This window comes from the organism of the source record quoted next, unplaced genomic scaffold (assembly GCF_019419815.1).
Source record: "Pyrus x bretschneideri cultivar Hongxiangsu unplaced genomic scaffold, Pyrus_bretschneideri_v1 Contig6, whole genome shotgun sequence".
NCBI lineage: Eukaryota > Viridiplantae > Streptophyta > Magnoliopsida > Rosales > Rosaceae > Pyrus > Pyrus x bretschneideri.
Window position 1 is genome coordinate 3348887 of NW_025999798.1, and position 20855 is coordinate 3369741.

Genomic DNA, 20855 nt, shown 5'->3' on the forward strand with positions numbered 1-20855 from the left:
AGGTATACGAACTATAATCAACCAAGAAAAGTGAATAAAAACCATTTACGTTTTCATTTGATTCATTTTTCTCTTGCAATTATTGTTAGAGGCTATGAGATCGAATACTCACTCTATTGACCAGAAAAAACCAAGTGGAATATGTTTACTTATATAGAATGAGTACTCATGTGATTTTGATTGTTGACTTTCTAAGCGTTTATGAACACATAGAAATTAAAGAAGTGTGGGTTTCAACTTTCACGTAACAATCCATATTCCAATAGTTCACACTTTGGGCATGTCAATTCCTTCTTTCCTTCTCCAATTCATGACTTCCCGAATATCAAGTAAACATGTAATTTGTTGTGTTAATGTATACTTGAAAAATCAGGTATCAGATCAATTAAAAGGGGATTAATCTCATACCTTTTATCTTTTTTCCGTTACCTGATTCATGACTTCCTCATTCAAGTAAGTAGACACGTCATAAAATTTTGAATAACAAAGTGATTTATGATTGGTGAGCCCATGTGAGCCTACACCACTAATTTGAGTCCATGCATCACTATTGGGCTTAGGCAGATATTGCTTACCAACTTTGGGCGTACTTTAGAACCGACGACCCATAATTTGCCGGATTCCAACTTTCATGAATGGGGCCTCTTATCCGATCACCGATCTCAGAACGAGCGTCTCCCCGTTGTTGTTTCAGTAACTGACACTAACTGTCATGGCTTCGCTCTTCCGTTCTCAGCCGGTCCGCGCCTACCCAGTTTTCGGTTCAGACGCAGTCCGGTCCGGTCCTCCAGGACCTCCACCGCATTGCCCGTCTATGATAACGTTCGATTATCTCCTCTCTCTTTTTTTCTTAAATTGTAGTGTCACTTTTTCTTTCTTTGTTAATATTTATACAATTTTTAGCTAAATGATTTATTGAGCTTGGGTCAGCATCGAATATGGAAAAGAATGGCAGTTTCGTGGAGCGGGTAAACATTAAAATTAACTATTTTTTTTGCTCTATTTTTTGGTGGAATATATATATTTGGGTCCCTGAATTTCAAGTTTTTGAATTTTGGGTTGCAGAGCAAAAATGGGAGAGAGTGTGTTGGATTTTTGCAGTGGAAGTGGGGATTTAGCGTTTCTCTTATCTGAGAAAGTTGGCTCCAATGGCAAGGTTTGTTCTTTGTTGTAATTGGCTGAAAGATTGGTAATTTAATTTGAATATGAGCTGATGTTTGTGATTGGGATAGTAAAATTTGGCTGCATTGGCAGGTGATTGGTCTCGATTTCTTGAAAGAGCAGTTGTCAGTTGCTTCCTCGCGGCAAAAGTTGAAGTCGAAAGCCTGCTACTTGAACATTGAGTGAGCACTGGTAAATCTAGTGGTCAATCAACTAAAAATGTTTGAACTCTAACTCAGGATTTTAGAAATGTTTTATTTTACGTGAAACGCTTTAATAGATACCAGCATTACATTACCGAGAATAATCGATCATGTTATGCATTGCATCTTGTTAGGTGGGTTGAAGGTGATGCAACTGATTTGCCGTTTTCTGACCGTCACTTTGATGCCATCACTATCGGTTATGGGCTAAGAAATGTAGTAGACAAATATAAGGCCATGGAGGAAATGTTTAGAGTTTTGAAAGCAGGTTCCATTCTCTTGCCTTCGATTGATGATGATGTAGTTCTGGGTAGGTTACTTTTTTCTCATTTTTCCTTGGCATTACAGGCTCGAGGGTATCAATCCGTGATTTCAATAAAAGCACCAATCCAGTTGTGTCTGCAGTTCAGGTACTCAACCAGATACAGTAAGTTTTTGCCTTGTAACGCGTACACCAATTTCCCGTTATGTTTTTATTGTTGCAGATAAGTGCTGAATGCTTCAGGAACATTTGCTAGGAATTGATGATTGACAATCTTGTTGTCCCGGTGGCTTCTGGTTTTGGACTTGAGGACGATTACAAGTATTTAAAGAGTTCAGTCAGGGCATTCCTGACAGGTGCATTTTCCTCGCTTTAACTCCTTATTTTTATGGCATATGCACCACACGATGTTTCTATCTGTTTAAGCTCTCTTTGTACTAATGTGTTTGTACGTTGTATCTTCAAATTTCATGAAATCTTGGGAATTGTTCTGTTTGGAGGCCTTTAGGCATGGCCTTAATAAGTGGTTAAGTGGAGTGGTTAAGCGGATAATAGGTTACTAGTTCCTTGTTTAAAATCTTTTTGTGAACACAGAGGACGAGTTGGAGAACCTGGCTTTAGACGTAGGTTTTTCCAATGCCAGATATTATGAGATTGGCAGAAGCCTCATGGGGAACTTAGTAGCCACACGATAGTTTGATTCATGTATATGCTGTTTCAAATTGTGTCTTGGTGAACACGAAGTATGTGCCTTCGGGAAATAAGAAAAATGTTGTGCCTCATACATTTCTTTTCAATTATTCTTTCATAGTTGTGAATATCAATCTTTAAGAGCATTTCTGATCAATTTTACTTCTACAAATGAGAACAAAAATATCGCTCACTGTCTGGCTTTGAAAACTGAGAAATTTTTTTTTCTTTTTTTTGAACTCTGGCTCTACCATTCTCGCTATATCTACAAATCGTCGAATGCCATTTGTACTTCATCTCAGTTACTCAAACTTGACGTATTCTCTGACTGAGCAGAGCAGGGGCAAGTAGCAGCCTGAGATTCCTCAGCTCCTTCATAGGAGAACTTAGTTGCAAGCCCTGGAATTTGTGAAACCCTTCGTTTTCACTTTTCACCATGTTGTGATTACCTTGGATAGAAAGAACTATGTGAAACACTCGCAACTGAAGAAACACCATCTGCATTTAGAGGGTAACATTGGTCGTCGCCGTGGTCATTGAGTTCCATGGTCTTTTCATCTATAAAAGGTGGATTGGTGGGCGCAGGAAGGTGCAGCTCCTTCTTTGTTAGCATCTGCAGCGCCTTTGACATTGTTGGTCGTAAAGAGGAACTCTCTTGGGTGCATAGAAGTCCTATCTGAACCACTCTGAATATCTCATCCTTAACATTGTCATGGCAATTCTGCAACATTAAATTTGGGTCGTACAGTTCGTCTACGGTCCCTGCTTGAAAGTGCTTCCAGGTCTGTTTGGACAAAAAACACAGGAACAACGAAGTAAGAATGGGGATCTACTGTATACTGCAAATTCAAAGATCAAATTGTTTTATGAATGGAAGAAAAGGAAGAATTTATTGGGAAATTTACAATTGTAACTATGCCATCTGAGTACTCTGCAGATTTGCTCCTGTTGTTCTGCCTTCCAGTGATGATCTCCAATATAAGCACTCCGAAGCTGTAGACATCTGCCTTTTCTGTCAACTGGCCATGAGCTAGGTATTCTGGAGCCATGTATCCCCTGAGGTAGGTTAGAAACAACGGTAAGCTCAACTTTTTTTGGAGTCTTATTCATTTATCTTCGCTAAAATAACACAAAATGAATTTACTATAAATAGGCTTACAATGTTCCTGCAATTGCTGTGCTGATGTGACTCTTATCTTCCTCAAAAGACCTGGCCAAACCAAAATCTGCAATTTTAGCACGAAGCCTTGAATCCAAAAGTATATTGCTCGCTTTTATGTCTCTGTGAATGATCCTTGTTTTCGAGTTGTCGTGAAGGTAGGCTAAACCTTCTGCCGTTCCAACAATGATCTCATATCTCCTCTCCCAGTTAAGTGTTTTAGCTCTTTCTTGATCTGTCAAAAACATTGAGAGAAATGAAGAAACATGCACATACCACCTAGTTAAGATTTGTGTAAATTAGCATAAATCTACGTAATCACCGAAGATGAAGCGATCTAGACTCCTGTTCGGTAGGTATTCATAGATGAGAAGGCTTTCAGGTCCCGAGCAACTGCAGCCCAACAACCTGACCAAGTTTTTGTGTTCCACGCTGCTTATAATGTTGATTTCATTGAAGAAATCTGCTGCTCTGTGTCTGTTGTTGAAGAAAAGCCTCTTCACTGCAATCTCTCTGCCATCAGCCAGAACTCCCTGCAAGGAGAAACCCTGGTTAGTTTCCGAGTACAGAGGCATCAGACATTTAAGACAAACTACCTTATAAACAGTTCCGAAACCTCCTTGTCCAAGCTTGTTGACAACGTCAAAAGACCCCGTGGCCTTTTCAATTGTTGAGTACTTGAAGTTTAAGCTACTGTCGTTTAGGGTTTTCGCCCACTTCTCTGCATCATATGATCCTGCAAAACCCCGAAATTCTTTAGCAGTCCGGTAATCTCTTACATTTAATATACCATTTTGTCCATTACTTATGATCTTTTAATTTCACCATTGAAGCAATACAATCTGATAGCATTGCAGAATTTCTACTAGCTTTTTACCTCTTCTTTTCTTTTGTATATATCTGTGCTTCCAGATATAAAATCCAATGGCTACTCCAACTACCAAAACTACCAAGGAGCTGACAACTGAAACTACTATGACAATTGCAGTACCTGCAACAAAGTTCCGAAGATTAGGCGAGCAAAACTACACACCAGGCTCAGTCTCGAACCACCGAAGCACCCTACCCTCCCCTCGCTTAAAGTGACTAAAGGGAACCTATGTTGAATAAAAGGGGTAGAAATTTCATGTACCTCTGGAGCTTCCATTTCCCATTTCCTTGTTGAGAAAATCTGTGTCTGAATACCTCATGAAGCACCCGGTGTACAACGCTCGCCCCTCGGACCAAGGCAAGCATTCCAACATTGATGCAGATGCATTTTCCAAACACTGTCTGCACGAGCTCTCATCCAAAGTTCTCCAGCAATCAGCCAACACATAAGCTGACTCGTTTGCCGTCCCACTCACACTCACCTCACCCCTTGCATATCCTCGGTTGCTTGGCGCAGAATCAACCGCACGCTTCACAACCTGCCTTGCCGAGTCTCCAAACGCCGAACTCTTCCTCGTTGTGTTCCCACACTCAACCCTATCTTCCGATCCTCTAAACTCCTCGTAAAAGCTATAGTTTTCGGACCTCATGAAGCAACCGTCGAGAAAAATCCGACCCCCATTGTAAGGAAAACATTGGGGAAGCACTGTACGCGCCTCTGCGTAGCATAGCACACACTCCAGAAGAGAAAGGTCTCCATAGCATTGAGCTAGGCCGTAGTTGGTGTCGGGGCCTGAACCGGTGACTGCCACTCCAAAGCCGGAAGTTCGCATTTGTTCACTGATGTTTTCCATCGTGCTGACAAAATTCGGAACAAACACGGTTGTGTTGTGCTCAAGTTGGTTGCCGCACATTATTTGGACCGTCTTCGTTCTTGGATCTCCGACAGCCATTCCTAGTAACAGCAGGATCTTCAGCGGAAGCAAATGTTGGGAAAGAACTGAAACGTTGCATTTCTTCATTTTTTTTTTTTTTTTGGGATGAAATTGGAACTCTGATTTAATTTGCAGCTGCCTCCATCCAAATTTATATGAAGGAATGTCGTGGAAGAAATAAGGATTGCTGTCAATTGGCAAATGGGGGAATTAGGAGTTACAGAAGGACAGATGGCACAAAAGTAGCAATACAACCTGGACGAAATAGAAAAGATAAAAACAAACTAAAACCGAACTTGGTTTCGAAGTGGATAAATTGCATTGAGATTTAGGCACCGTCCTTAAAGTCAAAAGGGCAGGTCTTGGATTTGGGTTTGTACCCAAAACTTGTTGCAGGATTTGCAGTTTGCAATCCCAAGTTTCTTCCTTTGTGTTCACATTATCACAGATAATTTAAACAAGAAACGTTTCTGTGATCAGCCTCCTGAAACTGGAGGTAGACTTACCTACGCCCTCAGATGCCACTGGGACAACTCGAACTGATAATACAATGTCATGTTCGAAACGATACACATGACACTTTAATATTGATATTGATATGAAACAAGACACATTGCTTTTATGATCGATTAGGGAGGAAATCCTAGAATGTAAGTAAGTTCTTACTCTAAAATTGAATGACAATTTTTATGATACGTATATACCGTCATGGTGACTCGAATATAACGTCATGGCGATATCCCGTCAACAATAAAATGGTGTTTGTAAGTTTCTCATGACCGTATAGCCCCTCCCAGAAAAGTTGCTATCTTGAAAATTGGCTTTTGGATGAAATCTACACAAAAGACAGGGGCATAAGGTGAAGAGAGCACGGAACATAACAACAAGTGGGTCCCACATGGGCCCCCACAAGCATTCCCATTTTGAACCCCGCAATTTGGATTGAATGTGAATGAAAGACGATTCCAGAGATAAAAGGTCGGCATTGAATTATAGAGGGAGGGAGGAGGTGTGATTCCCTGTAACCCACATAAATGTCCAAGCACATGAGACCCCACCAATCCCTACCTACCATGGTCCCATGACCTCCAGCCAGCCCGCCGTTGCCAATTGCCACCAACAGCTAACGGTCAACGTCTAAACTGCTGACGTTCTGTACTGGTCTCCGGTACTCAAATCAAGATGTTAGGCAGCTAGCTTAACACCAGCTTACTATCAATACTGTACTGGTATTGTAGAAAATTTATTGATTAATACTATTAACATGTCGATACATTTTTTATTCAGCGGCAATGATATTAACATATTATCAATAACATATTATCAATCCGTTCAGAGCAGCTTGCTCGAGAAACATGAGAGCATCGGCAGTCATCAATAGGGGCACCTAGACTGAACAGCTAATAGATGCAAAAATAAAGGATTTTTCCCTACGTCCATATTAGCTGCAGTCACCGGGAATAGGTACAATTGAATTTTTTCGAGTTATATCCTAAATAAAGGGTATGAATTGCAGATAGAAATACGTATATAACTTAACTGTCAAGGAATTCTTACCAGGATTTGGTTCAGAAATCAATCCATGAGAGAAGAAAAGAATGAAGAAGTTGTAGGCAAAGTTTTGAGTGCATGAAAATTGGATTTTTTCCTTAAACACGAGACCTATAAATATATATATGTACACGTACCTTTTGTTTTTGCGTTGGATCAGTGAAACTATGAGTTCCTGCAGGTGAGGTGAGAAGCTTAATCGAGGACTTCTGGCTTCTGGTTTTTGGCTTTTGGCTTCTGCTGTTGTGAAATGAATTAGCTAGCTAAAGAGAGATGCCAACTCGAAGAATTTGGAATATGTTCAGATGAGAAGTCAAGAGTGATCTAGGCCTGTACTGGAAAAGTTTCCTCTTTGCTATTCAACTTCAAACTTTCAAATCAAAAGACTGAAGACTGAGGGAGGAGAAAGTGGAAACTACGCCGTGTTGGACCGAAAACCCGACAGCTATACACACACACACACACACGCACGCAAATGTGTATACATGTATGTGTATAGGAGGAGGGATAGCTATGTCCGGTCGTAGTTGGTGCATTTGACTGTTGTGAGAAATGAATGTCTCCATTTAACAGTTTTACCCTAATAATAATAATCTCTTGTGATGTATCTGGGATTAGTTTTCATGGTTAAATAAAGTGAGAGTTGACAATTGAAGCTTTTTCTTTTTGTCTTGGTAAAATAGCTGCTAGGTTTTCATACACACTACAAACTCGTTTTGGTTTAGTGATATTTGTCATTGCTTAGAAAATTGACAGAATATTAAATTTGACTGACGACTCGTATGCATGACGATAATGATATATATTTGTGACAAATTTAACATCTAATTGTTAAAGTGCCAATTACAGTTTTTTTTTTTTTTTTTCGTCCCCAGCAAAATTCAACAAAGGCTGTTAGCTCAGCACAAGTTTGTTATGGGAAGATGATGTTCATATTGATGCCTTGTTTTCTAGAGCTCTTTGGCACTGATGACATATTCAACGTGAAAACAAACCACCCACTGCAATATAAGTCAATGACATTTAGTCTTAATCATCGTTCCAAATAATTAACAGATGCACACAAATTAATATCCCGCGGAAATAAAAATAAAAAAAACAAGTGGAGAAGAATTTTGATAATAATAAATAATTGTTGCTACTATTAATGTTATTGCTGTTGTTATATTGTAACTATCTAATACTATATATATATATATATATATATATATATATTATTAGATATAGCAACTTGGTGTTTCAAATTAACCCACCATTTGTCATTTAATTTGAATGTTTATCTTAATCAACATTATCACTAATTATATTTGTATACACCGCACCAAATTAACCCAGAAGACAAATCTAATTAATTTATGAACCAGTCTCTTTGCAGAGAAAAATTGCCAGACTAATTATATTTAGTTTTTGTGCTTTCCAGATAAATTATAATATCATATTTTATTCCATAAAATTCGATGGATTCAGTGCGGTGCTTGAAAATTGTAGGAGCTGCAGCTTGATCTGCATGTGCACCCCAAGAGCTGGCATTGTCATTATTCCTTGATTAGCTGTTAATCTTGGATTATTTTTTGTATTAACTTTGACTTTAGTATGGTTACTTGTTTCAGTATAATTCTCACCTACATTTGAAAATGCTGATTCAACCAATTATATATATTACATTAAAATAAAGAAATAGAGTTCCACTTACGTAACTCTGATTTTGATTTTAATCGAGAAGTACACCAAAACTCCCTAATACAAACAAAATCTCGAAAAGTTTATTATGAAAAAATTGATAACTCTGATTTTGATTTTATTCGAGAAGTACACCAAAATTACCTAATACAAACAAAAGCTCGAAAAATTTATTTCGAGAAAACTGATGACGTGACAGTATGACAATTGTACTGCTTCAAGATAAAAAGATTGCATATCAATAATATAATTCTCCACATATATTTTACAAAAGGTATTCAGTCCTACTTACCCATGTTGCTAAAACATATAGAAGTTGCACAAATTTTGACTGTAATTAGACTCTAGGAGCTGCGGGGTTGGATCATTTGACATTCACAAGTCTGTAGGGATTGCTTAAGCTCATAGAGCAACCGAACTCGCAACATTTACATTGTGGATGATGACAAATACAAAATGTTCATCTCGGCTCAATCCAGCTTTGGGTCATGCTATTCTTCGAAGATTGCGTGTTAAACTCCGCGGGCAGTGAATTGAGACTTCCTGAAGGAATTCTCCTGTTGAATATTGCGCTACCAGAATTGAGAAATGGGGGTTGTGTTGGCTGAGGAATCTCAAGATTTTCGGTAAGCATTTTTACGACTAATGACATTGCCGGCCGCAGCTCTGCTGAAGCTTGCACACAAAGTAACCCTATTTGAAGTAACCGAGATGCTTCTTCATTTTCAAACTTACCTCCTAGGAGTGGATCGACAGCTTCACGTAACCTACAAGTTCCATAAAGATCCCAAGTCTTTATGAAATGAGATAAAAGAAGGTTAAATTATGATTACTGAAAGTGGATGTGAAAATTTGGTCACGAAATATAAATTTAGCAGATATGCAAGAGAAACAATTTTGTTTACCATCTGCAGGATTGAAGTCGAATTTGAAAAGACAGAATTGTTCCTCCTTCCACAGATGATTTCGATGACAAGAACTCCAAAACTGTAAACATCTGCCTTCTCGGTCAACTTGCCAAGAACGGCATACTCCGGAGCCATATAACCTCTAAGCAAGAAAATTTAGTATTCTTCTATGTTAGAAACGATACACAAGTCTTTGGAGCAGAAAATAAAAACGAAAACAGGCAGGCGCAACTTACAGTGTGCCAGCAATGGCAGTGCTTATGTGAGTTTTATCTTCAGGGAACATTCTAGCAAGTCCGAAATCAGCAATCTTTGCATTGAATTCCTTGTCGAGCAGAATGTTGCTCAGTTTTATATCCCTATGAATGATCCTCAATTTCGATTCTTCGTGAAGGTAGGCCAAGCCCTCAGCTGTTCCCAGTATGATTTTATACCTCAAATCCCACCTCAGTGGCTCCACATTGTTTTTCACTGAGAATTCATAAAGGGATGAACTGTAAGAATGCGAAAATGAACTGATGATGCGAAAAACCAAATTGTCTTATCGAAAATAGGATGGAGAAGAGAAAATTACCAATAAAATAATCATGAAGGCTTTGATTTGGGACATACTCATAAACAAGAAGGCTCTCGGGGCCTGTAATGCTGCACCCCAACAGCTTTAAAAGATTTTTATGATGAATTCCGCTGATCAAATTAACTTCGTTGAAGAAATGATCCACCCATTGCCTTGTGTTGAAGAACAGCCTCTTTATGGCAATAACATTTCCATCCGGCAGAACTCCCTGTGTGTAAAATAAAGGAAATTCCCAAGTTAATTCCATATAATGAAATATGATACCTGCGCAGAACGAAGGGAGAAATTACCTTATACACTGAGCCAGATCCTCCTTGTCCAAGCTTGTTGGTATCATGAAAGTAATTTGTGGCCTTCTCGAGAACTTCGTATGAAAAATTAAGTTGGGACTTATTCACAGTGGCAAACAGAGCTCCGAATTGCTTTTTCTCTGAAGCAGCTGTGAAATTAAAACAAGAATACAAATTTAATCCAATGCTTAAAGTTAGAACACGTATTCCTTCTCCAATTCATTACTTTTCAGCAAGCATGTAATTTGTTGTGTTAATGTATACTTGAAAAGGCCATTCAGTATTACGGTGCGGTGGTATTCTTCTTCGCTTACAAGTAAGAGGTCTTAAGTTTGAATCTCGTGGATAGCGAATTTGATACCAAATTAGACTGCTCATTGTGTGGCTTAGCCGAATTCCCCATCCCCCTTAGTGTAAAAATATCGATGTACTAAAAAAAAAAATGTATACTTGAAAAATCAGGAAATATGTCAATTAAAAAGGGGCTGATGTTATATCCCACATCACCTAGGAGAGTGATCCTTATATGTATATTCCCATGCCTACCTAGCACGAGGCCTTTTGGGAGCTCACTGGCTTCGGGTTCCATTGGAACTCCGAAATTAAGCGAGAAAGGGCCGAGAGCATTCCCATGATGGGTGATCCACTAGGAAGTTCTCGTGTGAGTTCTCAAAAATAAAACCGTGAGGGTGTGGTAGGGGCCCAAAGCGGACAATATCATGATACAGTGGAGTCGAGCTTGAGATGTGGTGGGGGCCTGGGCCGGGATGTGACAATTTGGTATTAGAGCCGAACCCTGGCCGTGGTGTGCCGACGAGGACGTCGGGCCCCTAAGGGGGGTGGATTGTTAGATCCCACATCACCCAGGGGAGTGATCCTTATATGTACATTCCCGTCTTTACCTAGCACGAGGTCTTTTGGAAGCTCACTGACTTCGGGTTCCATTGGAACTCCGAAGTTAAGCGAGAAAGGGGCGAGAGCATTCCCAAGATGGGTGACCCATTGGGAAGTTCTCGTGTGAGTACCCAGAAACAAAACCGTGAGGGTGTGGTAGGGGCCTAAAGCGTACAATATCGTGCTACGGTGGAGTTGAGTCCAGGATGTGGTGGGGGGCCAGGCCGGGATGTGACAGCTGATCCTATAGCTTTTTATCCTTTTCCGTTATCTGATTCATAACTTCCCCATTCAAGTAAGTAAACACGTCATAAAATTTTGAAGAACAAAGTAGTTTATGGTTGGTTAGCCCATGTCAGCCTACGCCTTTAATTTGAGTCCATGCATCATTATTGGGCTCAGACTGATATTGCTTACTAACATTAGGCTTACTGTAGAATTGACAACCCATAATTTACCGAATTCCAACTCTCATGAATTAGGCCCTCTTATCTGATCACTGATCTCAGAAGGAGTGTCTCCCAGTTGTTGTTTCAGTAACTGACACTAACTAACATGGCTTCGCTTCAGTTACATCTTCCATTCTCAGCCGATCCGTGCCTACCCATTTCTCGGTTCATACGCAGTCCGGTCCGATCCTTCACCGAACGCCAAACGCTCTTCAACCACATTGCCTTTGTCTACGACAACGTTTGATTCCTCTCCTTTTTTTATTATTTTTATTATTGTTTTAATTTTTAAATTGTAGTTACTTTTTATTTCTTTGTTAATAACTAGCATATTGGCACACGCAAAGTGTGTGAGAAAATTTTTATTTTTGTTTTTGAAATAGAAGGAGAGAGGAAGAGAGTGATAGAGAATGTGGAAGTGGGAAGTTTTTATTATTTTTAAAGTTTTTTAATTAGAGATATGTTAGGATTAGGAGTGCAACTCAGGCGGGTTAGAAGGTCAACCCAATCCTAACCCAACTTTTACAATTCGGAATCAGGTTCGGGTTGGGTTTTAATTGGGTTTATTTGGGCTCGGGTTTAATTTGGTTTGGATTTACTTGGGTTGGGTTTGGATTGCCGAGCCTTTTCTTTTAACAGATTTTGGTTAAGGACGGCAAGGAGTCAGAGTTGAAGAAGTACTCAGCTGCAGTCCACAAGTTCCTTGAAGAGTTGGCTAAAATTGGTATGTAAATTATTTAAATCATATTCAACGATTTTTGGGTTTAATTCTTCAAAAATTCTTGTGTTTTAATTATTTAATTAATTGGGTTGAATCTATATTTGCATGAACAAAAGTCCTAAGATCCCAAACAGTATCACAAGCCTCTTCAAAATATGGGCCAGCATATGTTTCAGATCCAGTTTTCTGTGTGTTCGAGAAGGTCTCAACATTCATTGTGACTGAGGAAACGGTAGAGCCGCCGCCATCGCCAGCAGAAGCAGCAAAAACTGAGGAGGAAACAAGTGGTGTTGCAAAAGAAAATGAGATAGTGATCGGGTTGGGGATGAACGGGTAAATGATCAACCCAACCCAACCCAACCTATTCAATGAACAGGTTGAAATCGGATTGGGTTCGGACGGGTTATAACTTAAAAAAAACCCGCTTGCTTGGGTTTAAAATCAGATTGGACATGGACGGATTCGGGTTGGCCCAACCCAAGTTGCACCCCTAGTTATGATTACATGTAGGTAAGATTTTGAAATAAAAAAGCAAAATTTGGTTGTGTGAAATTACATTTCTGCTCCATATTTCTTATTCATGTTGTGTTTTAATTAGAGGGTTAAACTGGTAATTTCATAGGGTTTTGGTTGACAATAAGTGTTTTATTAATTAATAGAGAGGAGATTAATCTGCCTAAATATTTATCTTCTGATTTTTTAAATAATTTTTAGTTAAATGATTTATTGAGCTTGGGTTAGCATTGAATATGGAAAAGAATAGCAGTTTCATGTAAAACTTAAAATTAACTATTTTTTTGCTCTATTATATATATATATATATATATATATATATATATATAAAATATGTATGTATGTATGTATATTTGGGTCTCTGAATTTCAAGTTTTTGAATTTTGGGTTACAGAGCAAAAATGGGAGAGAGTGTGTTGGATTTGTGCTGTGGAAGTGGGATTTAGCGTTTCTGATAGCATTTTGTCCATCACAGATGTTCTTTTAATTTCACCATTGAAGCAATGCAATTTGATAGCATTGCAGACTTTCTACTAGCTTTTTACTGTTGATTTGTATTAGGATACCTACGATTGAGGGATTCCTATTATCTTGGGTTTCCTAGTTTGGGGTGTATTTCTTGTAATCAATTGTATTTATTCTTTCTTTATTATGTTAGGATTGTATATGATTTTATATATACCTCTAAATGAGAAGAATAGAAAACACATTGGAAAACATTCTTTCTTCTTGGCACCAGAGCCGAGTTAGAGAAAAACATCGAGCCCTAATTGGGTTGGTATTGCTGTGCTCAGCACACTTTTGTTGTGCCTCTGTTCCGACGTAAACAGTGAACGACTTAATGTTGTTGCTGTTCGAGTTGTTGCCCGTCCTTGATTAATTGCAGCGAGCAACTTAGAGTTGTTGCTGCCCAATTTTCTGTCAATCTGTTCCCTTGTTCCAGATTCCCATCACAATGCTGCAGGTTTTGAGTTCTATCAACGGCAAGATAGATGGCTCAAGAAAAGGCGACTGGTTCTGTGTTTGTTCCTGCTACTGCTCCAATTATGGTGCAGTCGGATAATTCTAGTTTCAACATTGGTATGGTATTGGATGAGAAGAACTATGATTTATGGGCTCCTCTCATTCAAATTCATATCGCTGGAAGGAAGAAGATGGGGTATCTTTTTGGGTCTATCAAGGCACCTAACGAAGACGATCCTAAATACGATGATTGGTTCTTTGAAGATTAGAGAATTAAGAGTTGGCTATTGTCTTCAATGAAGTCGGAGATTATGAAACGACACATTCAGTTATCTACTTCGAATGAGATTTGAGACACTCTTAAGGTAGTCTACTTTGATGAGAATGACGAGGCTCGAATTTATTCTTTGAATCAGAAGGCATCACGTCTTTGTCAGAATGGCCGACCTTTAGCTACGTATTTCGGGGAACTAACTGAGATTTTCCAGGAATTGAATCACTTTAATAAGGTGTCCATGAAGTGTGAGAACGACATTCAAACGTTTCACAAATCCACCGAGAGACAACGAGTCTATGTGTTTCTTGGTGGCCTTGATGATGTGTTTGATTAGGTTCGTGGATAAGTGTTGCAGAAGGATCCCCTGCTTAGGTTTCAGGCCTTTTATGTCTATGTTTGTCGTGAAGCCGATTGAAAGGAAGCAATGAAGACGGAAGTTGACAAGAATGAACCTGCTGCTATGGCAGCAAAGACTCATGGTCAGATTGAGCAGGGTCACAAAATCCACTAGGAAAAACTTGCCCTAGCTAGACAAGCCGGGACCATCCCCAAGGTAAGTGCCCACACTGTGGCATAATAGGACACTCTAAGAGCTGCTGCTTTGAGCTGATTGGATAACCCAAGAATTGGGATAAGACCTGTGATCCTCACTACAACAAATCTCGAGTCTTCATTGTAGAAACCAAGAATGATTTAGATGAAATAGCGAACAAGGCTTCTGCCATGATTGTTGCGGCAGATAGTATTGATGGTAAGGCACTAAATATTTGGACTCCTGTTACAAATAATACATGGATAATTGATTCCGGAGCTACCGAACATATGACTTGTGATTCTAGACAGGTTCCATCCCTAAAAACCTCCACACAAACCATGGTCAATGTTGCCAATGGGGATGCCACCCCGGTTATCGGGGAAGGCACGGTTGCCCTTTCTGATACCATGAAACTTGACATCGTTCTTGTGGTTCCCTTTTTAAATTATAATTTGTTATCTGTTACCCAAATAACCATTGCCTTATACTATTTGGTTATTTTTTGGCCCTATTTTGTTGTTTTTAAGGACATCTGGACAAGCTCTTTCCATGGAGGATTCTCAAGGGGATACTAATAAAGTGTCGGGCATCTGGATGTGGCACCGGCGCCTTGGGCATACTTCTTTTGGTTACCTGCATAAGTTATTTTCCAATTTTTTTGTTAAGAACGATGTTTCTCAGTTTAAGTGTGATGTTTGTGATTTGGCTAAAAGCCATCGAACTTCTTTTCCTCCAAGTTTAAATAAGAGTCCCGTTCTGTTTATGATGTGTGGGGTCCCTTGAAAATAGCTACTTTTGGTGGTGCTCACTGGTTTGTCACTTTTATTGACGATTGTACAAGAATGACTTAGGTTAGTTTGTTAAAGTCGAAAAATGAAGTTAGTTCAACCTTTCAAAAATTCCATAAAATTGTTGGTGTTTAGTACAACATGAATATCCAGGTTCTTCGAAATGACAATGGTGGAGAGTATGTTAATATGGAACTTCGTTCCTTCCTTGATATGCATGGTATTGTTCATCAGACCACGTGCCCGTATACTCCTCAACATAATGGGGTTGCCAAACGAAAAAATAGACACTTGTTAGAAGTGGTTTATGCCTCGCTTATTGAGGCACATCTTCATCTACATTAGTCGGGTGAAATACTCACGTCCGCAACCTATCTTATCAATCGTCTTCCTTCTTGCACTCTTGACTTCCAGACACTGTTTCAAGCCCTTATGGCTCAGACTAGTTACCCATCAATTCTAAATCTTCCCCCCGCGGGTCTTGGGGTGCTTTGCTTTTGTTCACCTTTATCATCCCCAACGGAAAAGTAAACTTGAGCCTCGAGCCTTTCGTTGTGTGTTTTTGGGTTATGCCTCTACCCAAAAGGGACATCGTTGTTATCATTTTCCAACTAAGAAGATGTTTATACCTCTAGATGTGATTTTCCATGAGAATGAAATGTTTTTTAGTTCCACCACCATCATCACTTCAGGGGGAGTATCGAGGTGATGAAGTTCAGTTTTTTTATTATTTCCTTGTGGAGTTGCATGAAGTGTAAGTACCATATTTGGAGCCTACGACCTTTGGTGATTAGTAGGCCACTGAATAGCAGCCCACTGACCAACGATTGACTGAACAACAACCCACTGATCGGCGATTGACTGAACAACAACCCACTGATCGACTTACCGAATAGCAGGCAGCGAACCAGGAACTGGCCCTGTGGCTCGGGAGAAAAATATGCCCACGAGTTCTGTGCTTGAAAGGGAGTTGCAGCTTATGGTTTTAAATGAAACTGAGCAGCGGATGCGCCTTCACTTCATCGCCTTCCCGAGCGTATTAATCGAGGTATTCCTAAACCCATTTACGAGGTAGATCCTAAGCGTAAACACAAGTATTTCGCGAGTAAACCAAATTCTGATTCAAGAGTGAGATATCTATTAAGTAATTATGTGTCTACCCATCACCTGTCTGAATCAAATAAGTCATTTGTATATCAATTATCTATTGTAGCTATTCCTAACAGTGTGCAGGAAGCCTTGGCGGATTTCCATTGGAAATATGCAATGAACGAGGAATTGAGGTCATTGAAGAAGAATGCTACCTGGGAAATAACTGACTTGCCAGCCGGAAAGAAACCTGTGGGATGCAAATGGGTCTATACAGTGAAATACAAAGTGGATGGAAGAGTAGATCGCTTTAAAGCGAGATTGATGGCGAATGGGTATACACAGAAATATGGCATCGACTACACTGATACATTTGCACTAGTGGCCAAAATCAATACAATACTTGTTCTACTACCCTTAGCTGTGAACTTAGATTGGTCATTGCAACAATTCGACGTAAAAAATGCATTCCTCCATGGAGATCTAACTGATGAGATTTACATGGACCTTCCACCAGGGTGTAATGATCCGAGCTTGCGAAAACAAAAGGTATGTAGGCTTAGGAAGTCATTGTATGGATTGAAGCAGTCTTCGAGAGCTTGGTTTGGTAGGTTCACTAAGTCTATAAGAGCATTCGGTTATAGGCAGAGTAATTGGGATCACACATTATTCCTAAAACTTCAGAATGGAAAGATTACAGCTCTCATTGTATATGTGGATGATAAGGTGATTATCGGTAACGACCCCGTTGAGTAAGCAGCCTTGCAGAAATATTTGTCCACGGAATTCAAAATGATAGATCTCGGTTCTTTAAAATATTTTCTTGGGATTGAAGTGTTAAGATGCAAGTCCGGGATATTTCTGTCACAAAGGAAGTACATCCTTGACTTGTTGGAAGAAACTGGTATGTCGGCATGCAAGCTGGTGACTACTTCATTGGCAGAAGGGATGAAGCTGGGTGTTGATCATAACCAGGTACCCATTGATAAAGGGAGGTACCAAGGGTTAATGGGAAGATTAATATATTTGGCTTATACTAAGGTGGATCTTGCTCATGCATTAAGTGTAGTTAGTCAATATATGCACAATCCAGGAGAAAAACATATGAGTGCTGTTATGAGAATATTGAGTTACTTAAAAGGAAGTCCAGGTAAAGGAATTCTGTTTCAAAAAAATGGACATTTCAGAGTTGAGGGTTATACGGATGCTGACTGGGCAGGATTGGCGAATGATAGGCACTCAACATCCGGATATTTCACCTTTGTTGGGGGAAATCTAGTAACGTGGAGAAGAAGGAAGCAAAATGTAGTAGCAAGGTCAAGCGCAGAAGCCGAATATAGAAGGTATGGCACTTGGTATTTGTGAAATCTTGTGGCTTAAGTTTCTGTTACAAGATTTGGGGGTCAAACATACTTAGCCAATGAAGTTATTCTATGACAATAAAGCGGCTCGTGATATTGCTCATAATCTAGTGCAACATGATCGGACCAAACATGTGAGGTTGACAACTTATTTATTAAGGAAAAGTTGGACGTTAACGTAATTGAGGTTCCTTCCATAAGAACTGAAGACCAAGTAGTGAACATTCTCACTAAGGCGGTTTCTAGCAACAAGTTCTCGAGGTTTCTAGACAAGTTGGGCATGTGCGACATATGTGCATTAACTTGAGGGGGAGTGTTGACTTGTATTGGGATTCCTACGATTGAGGGATCCCTTATCTTGGGTTTCCTAGTTTGGGGTGTATTTCTTGTAATCAATTGTATTTATTCTTTCCTTATTATGTTAGGATTGTATATGATTGTATATATACCTCTGAATGAGAAGAACAGAAAACACATTGGAAAGCATTCTTTCTTCTTTTACCTCTTCTTTTCTTTTGCATATATCTGTGCTTCCAGATATAAAATCCAATGGCTACTCCAACTACCAAAATTACCAAGGAGCTGGCAACTGAAACAACTATGACAATTGTGGTACCTGCAACAAAGTTCCGAAGATTAGGCGAGCAAACCTACACACCAGGCTCAGTCTCGAACCACCGAAGCACCCTACCATCCCCTCGCTTAAAGTGATTAAAGGGAACCTATGTTAAATAGAAGGGGTAGAAATTTCATGTACCTCTGGAGCTTCCATTTCCCATTTCCTTGTTGAGAAAATCTGTGTCTGAATACCTCATGAAGCACCCGGTGTACAACGCTCGCCCCTCGGACCAAGGCAAGCATCCCAACATTGATGCAGATGCATTTTCCAAACACTGTCTGCAAGAGCTCTCATCCAAAGTTCTCCAGCAATCAGCCAACACATAAGCTGACTCGTTTTCCGTCCCACTCACGCTCACCCCACCCCTTGCATATCCTCGGTTGCTTGGCGCAGACTCAACCGCACGCTTCACAACCTGCCTTGCCGAGTCTCCAAACGCCGAACTCTTCCTCATCGTGTTCCCACACTCAACCCTGTCTTCCGATCCTCTAAACTCCTCGTAAAAGCTATAGTTTTCGGACCTCATGAAGCAACCGTCGAGAAAAATCCGACCCGCAGTGTAAGGAAAACATTGGGGAAGCACTGTACGCGCCTTGTCGTAGCATAGCACACAGTCTGGAAGAGAAAGGTCTCCGTAGCATTGAGCTAGGCCGTAGTCGGTGTTGGGGCCTGAACCGGTGACTGCCACTCCGAAGCCGGAAGTTCGCATTTGTTCACTGATGTTTTGCATCGTGCTGGCAACATTCGGAACAAACACGGTTGTGTTGTGCTCAAGTTGGTTGCCGCACATTACTTGGACCGTCTTCGTTCTTGGATCTCCGACAGTCATTCCTAGTAACAGCAGGATCTTCAGGAGAAGCAAATGTTGGGAAAGAACTGAAGCGTTGCATTTCTTCATTTTTTTTGGGATGAATTGGAACTTTGATTTAGTTTGCAGCTGCCTCCATCCAAATTTATATGAAGGAATGTCGTGGAAGAAATAAGGATTGCTGTCAATTGGGCAAATGGGGGAATTAGGGGTTACAGAAGGACAGATGGCACAAAAGCAGCAATACAACCTGGGCGAAAAAGAAAAGATAAAAACAAACTAAAACCAAACTTGTTTTGAAGTGGATAAATTGCAATGAGATTTAGGCACCGTCCTTAAAGTCAAAAGGGCAGGTCTTGGATTTGGGTTTGTACCCAAAAGGCAAAACTTGTTGCAGGGTTTGCAGTTTGCAGTCCCAAGTTTCTTCCTGCGTGTTTACATTTTCACAGACAATTTAAACAAGAAACGTTTCTGTGATCGGCCTCTTGAAACTGGAGGTAGACTTACCTACGCCCTGAGATGCCCCTGGGACAACTCGAACTGATAATACAATGTCATGTTCGAAATGATACACTTGACACTATAATATTAATATTGATATGATATATATTAACATATTGTCCATCTGTTCAGATTAGCTTGCTTGAGAAACACGAGAGCATCGGCAGTCATCAATAGAGGCACCTAGACTGAACAGCTAATAAATGCAAAAATAAAGGATTTTACTTAGCTGCAGCCAGCAGGAATAGACAGGATTATAATTGAATTTTTTCGATTTATATCATAAATAAAGGGTATGAATTGCAGATAGAAATATGTATATAACTAAACTGTCAAGGAATTCGTACCAGGATTTGGTTCAGAAATCAATCCATGAGAGAAGAAAAGAATGAAGAAGTTGTAGGCAAAGTTTTGAGTGCATGAAAATTGGATTTTTTCCTTAAACACGAGACCTATATATATATATATGTATGTATGTATGTATGTACACGTACCTTTTGTTTTTGCATTGGATCAGTGAAACTATGAGTTCCTGCAGGTGAGGTGAGAAGCTTAATCGAGGACTTCTGGCTTCTGCTATTGTGAAATGAATTAGCTAGCTAAAGAGAGAAAAGCCAACTCGAAGAATTTGGAATATGTTCAGATGAGAAGTCAAGAGTGATCTAGGACTGTACTGGAAAAGTTTCCTCTTTGCTATTCAACATCAAACTTTCAAATCAAAAGACTGAAGACTGAGGAAGGAGAAAGTGGAAACTACGCGGTGTTGGACTGAAAAGCCGACAGCTACACACACACACACTCAAATATGAATACATATATGTGTGTAGGAGGAGGATATTGAAGGAATGGTGGTCTTTTTCCCCTTGATTTAAGGAGATTGATGTAAGCTTTTTACTTCTTGTCAACTCCTTGATTTAAGGAGATTGGGGTATGTTGATGTAAGACTACTAGACTAGCCTTTGTGGGGGTGTTTCAAGGAGTTTTTCCCGAATGTCTTTGTGCACTGCAATGTGCACCGAATCCACCTATTATGATGTTTTGAACGTATTTA

The 20855-nt window shown here is 39.7% G+C and overlaps 2 protein-coding genes across 6 annotated transcripts; one reads left to right on the plus strand and one right to left on the minus strand.

Moving 5' to 3' along the window:
• The first annotated feature begins 680 nt into the window (after positions 1-680).
• LOC125471599 (2-phytyl-1,4-beta-naphthoquinone methyltransferase, chloroplastic-like) lies at positions 681-2785 on the plus strand. 3 transcript variants are annotated; one of them, XM_048572221.1, is made up of 8 exons: positions 694-822; positions 931-968; positions 1066-1156; positions 1255-1343; positions 1499-1632; positions 1713-1774; positions 1883-1982; positions 2221-2473. In XM_048572221.1, exons 2-8 carry the CDS (start codon positions 949-951, stop codon positions 2319-2321), a joined length of 597 nt encoding a protein of 198 aa, XP_048428178.1. In that variant the 5' UTR covers positions 694-822; positions 931-948; the 3' UTR covers positions 2322-2473. The 3 variants fall into 3 exon arrangements, with proteins under 3 accessions (XP_048428180.1, XP_048428181.1, XP_048428178.1); XM_048572223.1 differs by lacking the exon at positions 2221-2473 and adding an exon at positions 2653-2785 and having other exon boundaries at positions 681-968; XM_048572224.1 differs by lacking the exon at positions 2221-2473 and adding an exon at positions 2619-2754 and having other exon boundaries at positions 681-968.
• Positions 2388-20582, minus strand: LOC125471596 (cysteine-rich receptor-like protein kinase 2). 3 transcript variants are annotated; one of them, XM_048572219.1, is made up of 8 exons: positions 20299-20539; positions 4608-5467; positions 4353-4466; positions 4072-4211; positions 3798-4008; positions 3476-3710; positions 3222-3372; positions 2388-3100 (listed from the first exon to the last, which is right to left on the minus strand). In XM_048572219.1, exons 2-8 carry the CDS (start codon positions 5365-5367, stop codon positions 2762-2764), a joined length of 1950 nt encoding a protein of 649 aa, XP_048428176.1. In that variant the 5' UTR covers positions 5368-5467; positions 20299-20539; the 3' UTR covers positions 2388-2761. The 3 variants fall into 3 exon arrangements, with proteins under 3 accessions (XP_048428176.1, XP_048428175.1, XP_048428177.1); XM_048572218.1 differs by lacking the exon at positions 20299-20539 and adding an exon at positions 6969-7322; XM_048572220.1 differs by lacking the exons at positions 2388-3100; positions 3222-3372; positions 3476-3710; ... (2 more) ...; positions 4353-4466; positions 4608-5467 and adding exons at positions 8728-9304; positions 9417-9561; positions 9656-9890; ... (2 more) ...; positions 18379-18492; positions 18634-19484 and having other exon boundaries at positions 20299-20582.
• Positions 20583-20855: the final 273 nt, after the last annotated feature.